We start from the raw sequence: 13764 nt of genomic DNA, 5'->3' as shown, positions 1-13764 counted from the left end.
AGGGCTTGGGTCAGATGGATCCCTGGCTGGGAAACTAGGATCCCATGTGCTACACAATGTGACCATAAAAAGAAAAATTAGAAGCCAATAAATTAAACTTTGACAATGAAAATCCACTTTCTAGTTCAGTAAGCCAAAGTCAGCTGTATACTTTTGCTCAACATGTATCTTACTTTCTTTTGCTTACCATTAAGTTTCTGGGATTCATTCCTGTTGTTATAGATCTACACACAGCAATATGGGCCTGAAAGTCTGCATTTCTAACAGACTTTCAGATGATGCTGGTGCTTCTGAACCTCATTTTGAGTAGCAAGGCTTAACATATGTCACTGAGGAAGAAAGGAACTTTTCAGTGCTTTGTTGGTCTTAGAACTAACATTACTCCAGATTTTTCTTTGGTGGGGTCATGTGAATTAGCCCATGAATTGTCATGTGAATGTCTTGTTCCTGCCAAGTGAATCATTTGAACTGAGCATGTTCATTTACTTGAGAGGACCTATGCCAGCATCCCTCTAAAACAAAGAACCAGTGTGCTGTCCCAGCGTGGATTACATAGGGAATACACTCTGGGGCAATATAGTCATTAAAAATAGTGCCATACTCAAATTTAGAGAAAACTAGTTTTACTCCAAAGTAGCAGCAGTAGATTCCCAGGCAAATATGACATCGTATTGAAAGACTGAAAATATTGCTACTCTGAATAAAATAACTTTTACCAAAAATTATTTTTCCTAAAAGTAAAATAATCCATTTTTCTGCATAAATACTAACTCAACTATAAACACTGAGTTGGCCAGCTAGAATATCTGCCAACATTAGAATTTTACTTACTTTTAAACTTGTTTTTTTGAATTATAATGTACATCCAGGTAAAGCACATATTATAAGTTTGACTTCTGACTTCTTAAAGCTCAGCTTTGCAGAAATCATATAGCAGTTGACTCTTGACCAACATGGCCTTGAACTTAGTGGTAAAAAATTACACATGTAAATTTTACCACTAAGTGGTAAAAACTAGTAAATAGTGCATGATTTGTGGTTGATTGAATTCACGGATATGGAAGAACCTCAGATGCAAAGGTCCAACTGTAAGTTCTGTGTGGATTTTCAACTACACAGAGATCAGTGCCCCCAACCTGCAAGTTGTTCAAGGGTCAGCTGTATACTCTTTTGCTCAACATATACATTACCTCGTTATGCTTACCATTAAGTTTGTGGGATTCATTCCTATTGCTGTGTGTAGTTGTAGATCGTTCATTCTCATTGTATAATATCCTATCATGTGAATTTACTTATTTGCTTTGCTGTTTGTTAGGCCTCGTTTTTGCTTAGGTTCCCAGAACCTTAATGCTCTAAAATTTTTGTGCTTTATTCTCTTCCCCCCAATCAAACAGGAAATGGTGGAAAAAATCTGTTTGTACTGGTATGCTTGACAATTGATGTTATCATTTAGTGAAAAGATCCTAAGACTGGGTTTTAAGGGCTGGCTTCTCCTGTGGCTCAGCTGGTTAAGAATCCGCCTGCAATCCAGGCGACCTGGATTCAATCCCTGGGTTGGGAAGATACCCTGGAGAAGGGAAAGGCTACCCACTCCAGTATTCTGGCCTGGAGAATTCCCTGGACTGTATAGTCTATGGGTCGTAAAGAGTCAGGCACAACTGAGCGATTTTCACTTTCACTTTGGAACATAGCTGGCTAGAGTCAGTGCACCTCTCTGAGCCTCTCTTTTCTCATGTGTATAATGGGAAGATGTCTGCCTTATCTACCCTAGAGTGTTTCACTAAGGATCAAAATATGTAAGTGCATATATATACATATAAAAATAAAAATAACAGTTGTTAATGGTAATTGAATTGTTATCTTTTGGACATTTGTGCTTTTCGCTTTTATTTCGATTTTGAAATGAAAGTTTTAAGCATATTATAATTGTATTTTAAGTATGAGTTTTTATATAATTGGCAGTTATAACTGTTTACAGTATTACCGTTGAATATGGACAGTCTGAAGTTAGAATAACTGTGAAAATAACTATCTTTTTATATGTTTAGGCTCGTTTATTTGATGAACCTCAGCTTGCTAGTCTTTGTCTAGACACAATAGACAAAAACACAATGGATGCAATAAGTGCAGAAGGGTTTACTGATATTGACATAGGTAAGTTCACTGTGAATTAAAATGTTAACCTTTTAAGTACAGTAATGTGTTACTAGTGAGCCTTGTTGGCAGAGGAGCTGTTTTTAAATCAGTGGTTTTTCCAAGTGATTTTTAAGTTAGCCTCTTTAAGAGATTTGCTTTATTTTGCTGAAATAGTCCTAAAAGTCTTAACTACCTCATTGCCTTTTAAAAGATATCAGATCAAACAAATTTTCATGCTCACCATATGCATAGCATTGTATCAGGGCCCTATAAGAAATACAAAGATGGGTAAGATTTTTATTTTTTTTTCTTTAGGAAACTCATCTATTTGGAGAATCAGGGAAGAAATATGTGAAAATTAAGATTAAGACATTACATAGAAAAGATGACATATGGCAAAATGTCTTTTTTCCTTTTCGGAACTAGATACATAGAAAATAATTACTATGTAAATCCAAAATGTGAATAGAGCTCCTCATAATGGGATGTTAGGAGAATCTTGGCACAGGAAGTTCTGACATGGGCCTTAGGGAATGGATAGTATTTGGGTAATGAAGAGGGGAGGGCATTAGAGGCAGGTAGAACCACATGAAGAAAGCGTGTGTAGAAGATGGGCAGTGCAGGGCAAGTGAAATCCAGGGTGTGGGGGCCATGTAGTCACAGACCCAGGAGTTTGAATTTTGTCATGTAGGGTAGCAGAAAGAGCGGATCCAGCCTATAACTCTAAATATCATCATCATCTAATGAGCTCAAAATATCTTTTATCTTATACTGGGCTCCAAATTTGTGTAGCCAACTATTTACTTTACATCTTCATTTGGAGCTTTTATAGGCATTTCCAATAGCACAGCTAAAAGAAAGCCATTGATTGTCCCATACTCCCTGTTGTCTTTTCTGTTCCTTTCCAGTGTTGTTGTTGTTGTTGTTGTTTTAACTCTTCCTTAATGGCACCACCATGCATAACTAAAAACCTAGAAGTTATTTTTAACTACTCTCTTTCATACCCCACATGCAGTTTATCAGCACATGTTCTCTGCTCTCCAGTCAAAATGTATGCTGAGGAAATTCCTGGTGATCCAGTGGCTAGGAGTTGGTGCTTTCATTGCTGGGCCCAGGTTCAGTCCCTGGTCGGAGAACTAAAATATGACAAGCTGTATGGTGCAGCCCACATCCCACCCCCCTAAAAAATAGTATCCTGAGTTCTGACTATGTCTTACTTTGTCTGTTGCTCCCACCTGGTCTAAGTCACTGTTCTCATTCACCTGGATAAGCTCTGTGCTCTCCTGTTGTCTCCCTGCTGCCACTCACTCTTTTTTTTACTTTATTTTTATTTTTTATTGGAGTATAATTGCTTTACAATGTTGTATTGGTTTCTACCATATGACATTGTGAATTAGCTATCAGTGTGTGTGTGTACCCTCCCTCTTGTGCCTCCCTCCCACCCCTTTAGGTCATCACAGAGCACCTAGCTGTGCTCCCTGTGCGATACAGCATCTTCCCACTGGCTATCTGTTTGCATACGATGAGGTGTATGTTTCAGTGCTACTCTTTCAACCCGTCCCACCCTCTCCTTCCCCTATTGTGTCCACAATTCCCACAGACACATCTGTGTCTATTCCTGCCCTGCAGATAGGTTCATCAATACCATTTTTCTAGAGTCCATATATATGCATTAATGTATGAATATTTATTTTTCTCTTTCTTGCATTTCACTCTGTATAACAGTCTCTAGGTTCATCCACCTCAGATCAACTGACTCAAGTTTCTTCCTTTTTATGGCTGAGCAATATTCCATTGTATATGTGTACTGCAACTTCTTTATCCATTCATCTGTTGGTGGACATCTATGTTGCATCCGTGTCCTGGCTGTTATAAATAGTGCTGCAGTGAACATTGAGGTACAGGAGTATTTCTGAATTACGGTTTTCTTATGGTATATGCCCAGTAGTGGGATTGCTGGGTCAAGTTGTTTCGTCTCTCAGTTGTGTCCAACTGTGACCCCATGAACTGCAGCACACTAGGCTTCCTGTCCTTCTCTGTCTCTTGGAGTTTGCTCAGACTCATGTCCATTGAGTCAGTAATGCCATCCAACCATCTCGTCCTCTGTCACCCCCTTTTCCTCCTGCCCTCAGTCTCTCCCAGCATCAGGGTCTTTTCCAGTGAGTTGGCTCTTCACATCAAGTGGCCAAAGTATTGGAGCTTCAGCATCAGTTCTTCCAGGGTTGAATATGCAGGGTTGATTTTCTTTAGGATTGACTGGTTTGATCTCCTTGCTATTCAAGGGACTACAGAGTCTTCTCCAGCTGGGTCATGTGGTAGTTTTATTCCTAGTTTTTAAAGGACTCTCCATACTGTTCTCCATAGTGGCTGTATCAATTGACATTCCCACCAACAGTGCAAGAGTGCTCCCTTTTCTCCACACCCTCTCCAGCATTTATTGTTTGTAGATTTTTTGATGATGGTCATTCTGACTGGTATGAGATGATACCTTTTTGTGGTTTTGATTTGCATTTGTCTAATGGCAAGCAGTGTTGAGCATCTTTTTGTGTGTGTGTTGGCCATCTGTATGTCTTCTTTGGAGAAATGTCTGTTGAGGTCTTCTGCCCATTTTTTGATTGGGTTGTTTGTGTTTCTGATATTGAGCTGCAAGAGCTGCTTAAATTTTGGGGACTAATCCTCTGTCTGTTGCTTCATTTGCAGTTATTTTCTCCCAACCTGAGGGTTGTCTTCTCATCTTGTCCACTCACTCCTGCTTTCATCCTGTCCATTCTCTACACAGCAGCAAATTATATCACCTCGGCTTCCAGTGTCTTCCCACTGCAATTAGAGTAAGATTCAAATCGCTTACAAAACTTAGAAGATCCTGCATGATTAGGCCTTTTATTAGGGTAGGCCACGCTTGGGCATGGTGTTCATAACAGATATACCCCAAAATGCAAGCTCAACACATTTGCACAGATAAACCCCCCAAATGCATACTGTTTCCAACACAAAGAAATTTATTTCACACTCACACAGCAGTCCGAGGCAGTATCCCTGGCCGGTGATTAGCTTTCTGCTACTTCCTGTGGCTGAGTTATTATCTGTACCTTGCTGACAGATGGGAAAACACCCACGTTTTATGAGCTTTGGCCTTGAAATGGCACCCTCGTTTTGGCTCTTACTTCACTGGACAGAATTCAGTCACCAGACCTCTCCTCACTTTAGGGGAGGTGAGGAGATGCACATGATTCACATCCCAGGAAGAAGAGAAAACAGAAGTTTTGTAAAGAGCTGGCAGTCATTACTTACCCTCTCTCTCTCTCACCTGTCCCCTGCCATTCTTTTCCTCATTCGCTGTGTTCCATATACACTGGCCACAGTTATTTTGATTTTTTGAGCCTTTGTATTTGCTATTCCTTTTGATTGGAATCCTTTTCCCCACTCTAAATCTTTGTATTATTGTTGTTCAGTCACTCAGTCGTGTCTTACTCTGCAACCCCATGGACTGCAGCATGCTGGGCCTCCCTGTCCTTCACTATTTCCCAAAGTTTGCTCAGACTCATGTCCACTGAGTAAGTGATGCCATCCAACCATCTCATCCTCTGTTGCCCCCTTCTCCTCATGCCCACAATTTTCCCCAGCTTTAGGGTCTTTTCCAATGAGTTGGCTCTTTGCATCAGATGACCAAAGTATTGGAGCTTCTTTGTAGTGCTACCTCTTTCTGATCATTCAGATCTTAGGTTAAAGGAGACCTGAGATGCGCCATCTCACACCTACTTAAAGTAGATACCACATTCCCCTAAACAATCCCTGTTCCATTATTCAGATTTATTTTTCTCTTAATATGTATCACTCTCTGAATATCTTGTCTGGGTCTTTGTTTATGTATATGTTGATTGTCGACCTTCCCCTTCTAGATTGTAAACTTCTTAAACTCTAAACTCCTTTGTCTTGTTTACCACTATACCTTCAACACTGAAAGCAGTAGAACACAATACGTGTTCAGTTAATATTTGTTAGACTGATTGGCTGTGTCTAGAATGTTGCCTTTCCTTCCCATCTTGGCTGGTTCTTACTCAGTCTTCATGTCTTGGCTCAGATTATAACTCTGCAGAGACTCCTTTCTTAAAAGCTGCAACCCTCCCCCTTCCATGAAATTTAATATATTCCTGTTTACAGTAACATCTCTGTCTTGGTTTGCCTGTCTATTGCGTATTATCGTGGGAAGGATTTATACTCTTCCTGCATTATCCTGAAGGGCAGGCACTACATTAGGTTCCTCCCCAGCACCTGCACATTGTGTGCTCTTGAGTTTTTGTTGAGTTACTGGATGTTTGAGAGCCCTGAACACTCCACCTGTTGGCAAGGAAGCATGACTCAGTCCCTGTTTCTTTCCTTTGAAGGGGCATCAGGTGCTCCACTTCAGTCCACTCATGTGAAATAATGCTGCTGGCATCAGGGTGACTCACTCCAAGAAGCTGTTTTGTAAATAGCTTCTACATTAGTCATGCCATTGGGTCCTGGAAGTCTTGAAGTAGCTCCTTGCACAGGATGAAAACCCCATAAATATTTGTTGATTGAATTTGACTCGGCAGTGGTTTATATTAAACCCAGTATTGTATTATGTATATAAATATAATCTTATGTGCTTTCATGATCTTTATTAGGCTCTCAGCTGTCATTTCTTATTATAACACATCCATCAATAGAAGACCTGTGTGTTCTCACCTCATAGTCTAGTTTGTCTGAAGTGTACTTGTTAAGACTTGGGAATGAAAGAGCAGTCTAGGAGCTGAGAGGAAGCAAGCCCTGGCTTCAGGAGCTTTTTTTCAATAGCTGTTTTACATTCTGGGGGTGCTTTTTCTCCTCTGGCGTTTGAATATGTGCTCTAGAGGGATATGCTTACCTTTTTACAAGTAGTGAGATACTGTTTCTCTTGTAGCATTCTGTCAAAGGAAAAAGATAATATATCCTTTGATAGAACAGAATCAATTTACATTATGCCAGGGGCAGTATAATGTGCCTTTTTTTTTTTAAGTCTTTAAGTTTCTGTGTTTATCTTTTCTGCAGTTACTAGCATACAAGGTAGCATACAATGTAAGTTGGAAGTTGTCTATTTTTCTATTGAATGATTAAATATTATGGTAATGATGTTTTCCTAATTCTACAACTATTGAGGTATACTGATTTACATTCATTTTCTGGGTTTTCCTGGGGCCTTAGTTTATACACATCTACTCAGCTGTTAGAGAAGAAAAAAGCTTGAGTTTATGAAAATCAAAGGGTTATGTTTAACCTTTTCATTTTTAACATACTCTTGAGCCCCTTCTGTGTTCTAGGGACTGTGACGTCTTTGCTGGAATGATACCTGTGTTTGTTATTAAATCTATATTTGGTTCTGGTATGAATGTGTAGGCCACTGCAGAATAAAATTTTGTTTTTAACAAATTTTTCTGAGGTGTGTGTTTCTGGGCAATTTAACTGTATTTTAATGTTTTCATTGATTTCTACAATATAGCATCCTCATTTTTATTTAAACTTAAAATACAATTGTTAGATATTTTGTAATAGTGCCTACTGTATTGAGGGTCTTTAGAAAATCTTGAACAATCTCTTTTTTTTTTTTTTTAAAGAAACAAAGCTTTCATTTTGGCCATTTGAGAAAGATACCTAAAAAATGTTTTACTTTGCTTGTCCTTATTAAACAATACATATTGACTATAATTTAAGATTCTTCTGGTTATTAGTAGTCATTATTATCAATATCAGTTATTGTAAACTGAAGCCGTCAGGTCTCTGAAGTTCTTTTAACATCTCTCTCTCTTTGTGTAGAAGACTCCACACCGTCCTTTTCAAGTACTTCTGTCTACTTTTCAGAGTTTTCCTCTCTTCTTGTCCCTGTTAGATTGCAGCATGTCATCTCGTGTTAATGAGTTAGCCTCTAAAGCCCTTTTCTCTGAACTTACTGCTTCTGGTCTACTGTAGCTTAAAAATAACTCAGCCTATTTTAATTTTGCCCATGATAAGAAGAAAGGATTCTGAGTGAGGGCCTGAGTTACGGTCATGACATTTATACTCAGATGTCAAATAGGACTTCAGACTTAGTACGTCCAAAATTAAACTTCAGCCTCTCCCCACTTCCTCTCCCCACCCTACTTCTGCATAGTTGCTCTCATCTCAGTTGGTGCCACTGTCAGCCCGCCATTGCTTACCATCAACCTGAAAGTTACCCTGGACTTAGGCTTCCTGTCACCCCTTTATCCAATCTGTTAGGAAGTCTCCTGTCTCCTTTCAGAATATACCGTGAATCCTATCATTTTTCACCACTTCTGTCTGGTCCAAGCCACCATCACCTCTCACCTGGAACCCCACAAGAAGCTCCCTACTGATAGTGTTTCCACTTTTGCCTCTGTTACCATCTCTTCTCATCACAGCTTCCAGAGTGGTCCTTGTAGAGCATAAAATGTCACAGCCCAATACCCTCCAGAGAGGTTCCCTTTTTCACTCAAAAGCCAAATGATCTGCAGGATGCCTTATGAATGCATCCTGCTTCCCCCGTGTTCTAGCTTCCTCACCTCCTACTTTCCCCTCTTGCTCACTCACTTCCCACCACACTGGCCTCCTGGTTCTTCCTCCGACACGCCAGGCATGCCCTCATAAGAGACCCTTCACACTGGCTGGTCCTGGAGTGCTGCTTCTCTCGAGATGTCTATCTGGCCTACCAACCCTGACCCAAAGCCTCCTTCAGATCTTAGCTCACATGAGGCCAATCCAAACCATCCTGTTTTAAGCTCCATTTCTGATTATTCCACTTACCCTGCTATTTTTTCCTACATTTCTTATTTGACACATTATAACTTACTTATGTGTATTTAATGTTTCTCCCATTAGAATGTAAGCTCCATGAAGGAAAGAATTTTTAAACCTTTTTGTTTAATGATGTATCCTTGGTGTCTAAAATAGTACCTGACACGTTGTGAGTGGTTAATCAGAAATATTTGCTGAATGAATGAATTAACTGTAATCTGTAGACTCTATGAATTTGTTCATTACTGATTGGGAGCCTTTTACTCTGACTTATTATTCTTATCCTGGATATTTAAGTATGCTTGTAAATGGCATGAAATATATGAGGAGATACTGTATCTACATAATAGATATGATAACAAGTTCAATATTAGCTTTCTGGTAATTTTTTAAAGAATTCTTTGCAGTTCCTTTAATTCTTTAATATTTTTAAATGTAGAATCTATAGCTTTAAATAACCTATTTTTTATTGGGAGTTGAAATTTTAATATAAGCATATTTGTCAGTATTTTGTTAAATAGCAAAATATTCCTAATTTGACTTATTTTTGTAAATTACTTGTAGACACACTCTGTGCGGTTCTAGAAAGAGACACTCTAAGTATTAGAGAATGTCGACTTTTTGGAGCTGTTGTACGATGGGCAGAAGCAGAATGTCAAAGACAACAATTGCCTATGACCTTTGGAAACAAGCAGAAAGTTCTGGGGAAAGCACTGGCCTTGATCCGCTTCCCATTGATGACCATTGAGGAGTTTGCGGCAGGTAAGGCTGTAACTTGTCCAAAATCTACTTGAAACTATTGCAATGGGCAGTCAGTCTCCCTCTGCGAGAGAGAAAAAGAAGCTATTCATGTATATACATTTGTGTGTGTAATGTCCTCCAGTTCTCCTGATAGCCCTTGAAGATATATTGTAGGTTATATATCTTTTAAAAATATTATGAATACATAGAAGTTATACGGTATCTTATAGGTTTAAGAATGGAACCTGGGAGGGGTTAAGCACCTTACCCAGAGTTACAGTGACAGATCTTTCTGACCCTTAGGGTTGATGCTTCTTAGTTCTATGACCAGTTCTTATTTCCCATATCAACACTGAGTATATTCTGCTTCTAAGTCATGGCCAGATTGATTTAAAAGAAAAAAATCTCATAATTGTTTACAGTTATACTTCTTTATGTTTATTGGCCATTTGCATTTTTTTCTTAACATTCATGACTTTTATTCTGTTGAGGTATTCAAATTTTTCTTATTATGTTCCAGTATTCTCCCAAGTTGTTGTTGCTGGTTGGAATCATTTTTTTCTTTCTGTAAATTGTTTATAACATCTACCTAGTAAAGTGGATAAATACTGTGAACACACCTATGTAACCACACATACCACTTTATAGTACATTATCATATCCCTCCAGTCTCCTTCATGCATGTCTCTCCTAGTCTTTCATCTCCCTCCCAAAGGTGACTACTTTCTGGCTTCTATAAATGAGTTTTGTCTGTTTTTAAACTTATTATAAAGGAAGCCATGCATTCAGCATGTATTCTTTTGTGTGTGGCTTCTTTCTCTTGACATTATGTCTGTTAGATTCATCTACGTGGCTGTGTGTGGCACAACCACACACTTTTTCATTGCTGCATAGTCTGTATGGATGAACCATGATTTATTTATCCACTTTACTGTTGGACGTTTGTGTTGTTTTTATATGGGACCATTGAGAACATTCTTATACCTGTGGCTTGGTGTGTATATGTGAACATTTCTATGAGTGGGAGCAGTATAATTGCAGAGTTGCAGAGTGTACATATGTTAGCATTGGTAGATCCTACCAAACAGTGGCCCAAAGTAGTTGTAACAGTTCACAGCCAAATACCAAACTTAGTCAAGTGTTCATTCCAGTTGCCTCATATCCTCTCCATTCAGTTCAGTCACTCAGTCGTGTCCAACTCTTTGCAACCCCATGAATCGCAGCACGCCAGGCCTCCCTGTCTATCACCAACTCCCAGAGTTCACCCAAACTCATGTGCATCGAGTCGGTGATGCCATCCAGCCATCTCATCCTCTGTTGTCCCCTTCTCCTCCTGCCCCCAATCCCTCCCAGCATCAGGGTGTTTTCCAATGAGTCAACTCTTCCCATGAAGTGGCCAAAGTATTGGAGTTTCAGCCTCAGTATCAGTCCTTCCAATGAACACCAAGGACTGATCTTCTTTAGGATGGACTAGTTGGATCTCCTTGCAGTCCAAGGGACTCTCAAGAGTCTTCTCCAGCACCACAGTTGAAAAGCATCAATTCTTTGGCGCTCAGCTTTCTTCACAGTCCAATTCTCACATCCATACATGACCACTGGAAAGACCATAGCCTTGACTAGATGGACCTTTGTTGGCAAAGTAATATCTCTGCTTTTTAATATGCTATCTAGGTTGGTGATAACTTTCCTTTCAAGGAGTAAGCGTCTTTTAATTTCATGGCTGCAGTCACCATCTGCAGTGATTTTGGAGCCCAGAAAATTAAAGTCTGACACTGTTTCCCCATCTATTTGCCATGAAGTGATGGGACCGGATGCCATGATCTTAGTTTTCTGAATGTTGAGCTTTAAGCCAACTTTTTCACTCTCCTCTTTCACTTTCATCAAGAGGCTTTTGAGTTCCTCTTTACTTTCTGCCATAAGGGTGGTGTCATCTGCGTATCTGAGGTTATTGATATTTCTCCCGGCAGTCTTGATTCCAGCTCGTGCTTCTTCCAGTCCAGCGTTTCTCATGATGTACTCTGCATATAAGTTAAATAAGCAGGGTGACAATATACAGCCTTGACGTACTCCTTTTCCTATTTGTAACCAGTCTGTTGTTCCCTGTCCAGTTCTAACTGTTGCTTCCTGACGTGCATATAGGTTTCTCAAGAGGCAAGTCAGGTGGTCTGGTATGCCTGTCTCTTAAAGAATTTTCCACAGTTTCTTGTGATCCACACAGTCAAAGGCTTTGGCATAGTCAATAAAGCAGAAATAGATGTTCTTCTGGAACTCTCTTGCTTTTTCGATGATCCAGCAGATGTTGGCAATTTGATCTCTGGTTCCTCTGCCTTTTCTAAAACCAGCTCGAACATCTGGAAGTTCACGGTTCACGTATTGCTGAAGCCTGGCTTGGAAAATTTTGAGCATTACTTTACCAGCGTGTGAGATGAGTGCAATTGTGTGGTAGTTTGAGCATTCTTTGGCATTGCCTTTCTTTGGGATTAGAATGAAAACTGACCTTTTCCAGTCCTGTGGCCACTGCTCAGTTTTCCAAATTTGCTGGCATGTTGAGTGCAGCACTTTCACAGCATCATCTTTCAGGATTTGAAATAGCTCAACTGGAATTCCATTACCTCCACTGGCTTTGTTCAGTGTATATAATCTGACAGAAGACTTGTATCCAGAATATGTTAGACACATATAATGTGTGTATATACAGTTAATATCCCCCAGTCTGTGAATTGTCTTTTCATTATCTTAATGCTGTCTTTTTATAAATAGAAGATCTTAATTTTAATGAATTAATTTATCAATCTTTTTGTTTAAGGTGAAGGCTTTTTTTGTCTTCCTTAAGAAATTTTACCTGCCTCAAGGTGATAAAAGATATTCTCTTAAGTTTTCGTCTAGGAAGTTTATTGTTTTTCATTTAACTTTTCAGTCTGTAATCCAATTGGGTTTTTGTTTTTTGTGATTTTTTCCCCCACACACGTGTGTGATGTGAGGTTAGGGGTCAAGATTCATTTTTTCCCCGTGCGACTATGTATTAAAAACTACCCTTGCCTCCATGCCCAGCAGTGCTAAAGTGACTCTTTGCAACCCCATGGACTTTAAGCCCTCCAGGTTCCTCTGTCCATGGAATTTTCCAGGCAAGAATACTGGAGTGGGTTGCCATTTCCTCCTCCAGGGGATCTTCCTGACCCAGGGATTGAACCTACGACTCCCACATTGCAGGCTGCTGCTTTGCTGTCTGAGCCAGCGACAATGATAGTGAGAGTGAAACTTGCTCAGTGTCGGACTCTTTGTGACCCCATGGACTAATTCTCCAGGCCAGAATACTGGACTGGGCAGCCTTTCCCTTCTTCAGGGGGTCTTCCCAAACCAGAGATCGAACCCAGGTCTCCTGCATTGCAGGTGGATTCTTTATCAGCTGAACCACAAGGGAAGCCCAAGAATACTGGAGTGGGTAGCCTATCCCTTCTCCAGCGGATATTCCCTACCCAGGAATCAATCCGGGGTCTCCTGCCTTGCAGGCGGATTCTTTAGCAACTGAGCTACAGCAGTGCTAACTTTTGTAAATCAACTCACTATATATGAATGAATCTATTTCTGTAATATTTATTTGACTCTGCTGTTGTATTATTTATACTTGAACCGATCTGTGGAGTTTTCATTTCTGTAGTTTTAAAGTGAATTTTGAAATCTGATAGTGAAAATCCTCTAGCTTTGTTCTTCTGTATTATCTTGGCTGTTCTTGGTCTTAAGTATTTTCATATAAACAATTTAAGCAGCTTTTTAGTTTCCACCCCAAAAAAAAGTCATGGGTTTCTGATTGGAATTGCATAGAATCCATTGATTGGTGTGGGAATAATTGATATTTTTATGATACTCTGTTTTCTAATCCATAAACTTTGATTTAAGTCTTTAAACATTTCTCTTAGTAGTATTAATATTTGAGTTTTCTGGTAGCTGTCTTGCATATTTTTTGGTAGGTTTATTCTGTACATATTTGGCTTGCTAAATGTTATTACAGTGATTGTTTTTTTAATTTTCATGTCCTGATTAATTGTTTGCCAGTAGAAGTGCAGTTGGTTTTCCTGTATTGACTTTGTATCTAGTGAC

At 39.4% G+C, this 13764-nt stretch overlaps 1 protein-coding gene across 12 annotated transcripts in view; it reads left to right on the top strand.

The window, feature by feature from the left end:
* The window catches only part of BTBD1 (BTB domain containing 1), a 51833-nt gene that overhangs the window by 17935 nt on the left and 20134 nt on the right, over window positions 1-13764 (top strand). For all 12 annotated transcript variants that reach the window (XR_015149976.1, XR_015149975.1, XR_015149974.1 and 9 more), the window contains 2 exons: window positions 2049-2154; window positions 9490-9687. Coding sequence is in view for 8 of the 12 variants with exons in the window: in XM_086364264.1 (XP_086220390.1) it covers window positions 2049-2154; window positions 9490-9687 (304 nt within the window). In the remaining 4 variants the exon portion in view is untranslated. The remainder of the gene's footprint in view (window positions 1-2048; window positions 2155-9489; window positions 9688-13764) is intronic.

Source organism: Bos grunniens, chromosome 21 (genome assembly GCF_055505025.1).
Source record: "Bos grunniens cultivar Pamir isolate PY7600 chromosome 21, Bosgru_T2T1.0, whole genome shotgun sequence".
NCBI classification, from domain to species: Eukaryota; Metazoa; Chordata; class Mammalia; order Artiodactyla; family Bovidae; genus Bos; species Bos grunniens.
This window is presented reverse-complemented; position numbering and strand designations above follow the sequence as displayed.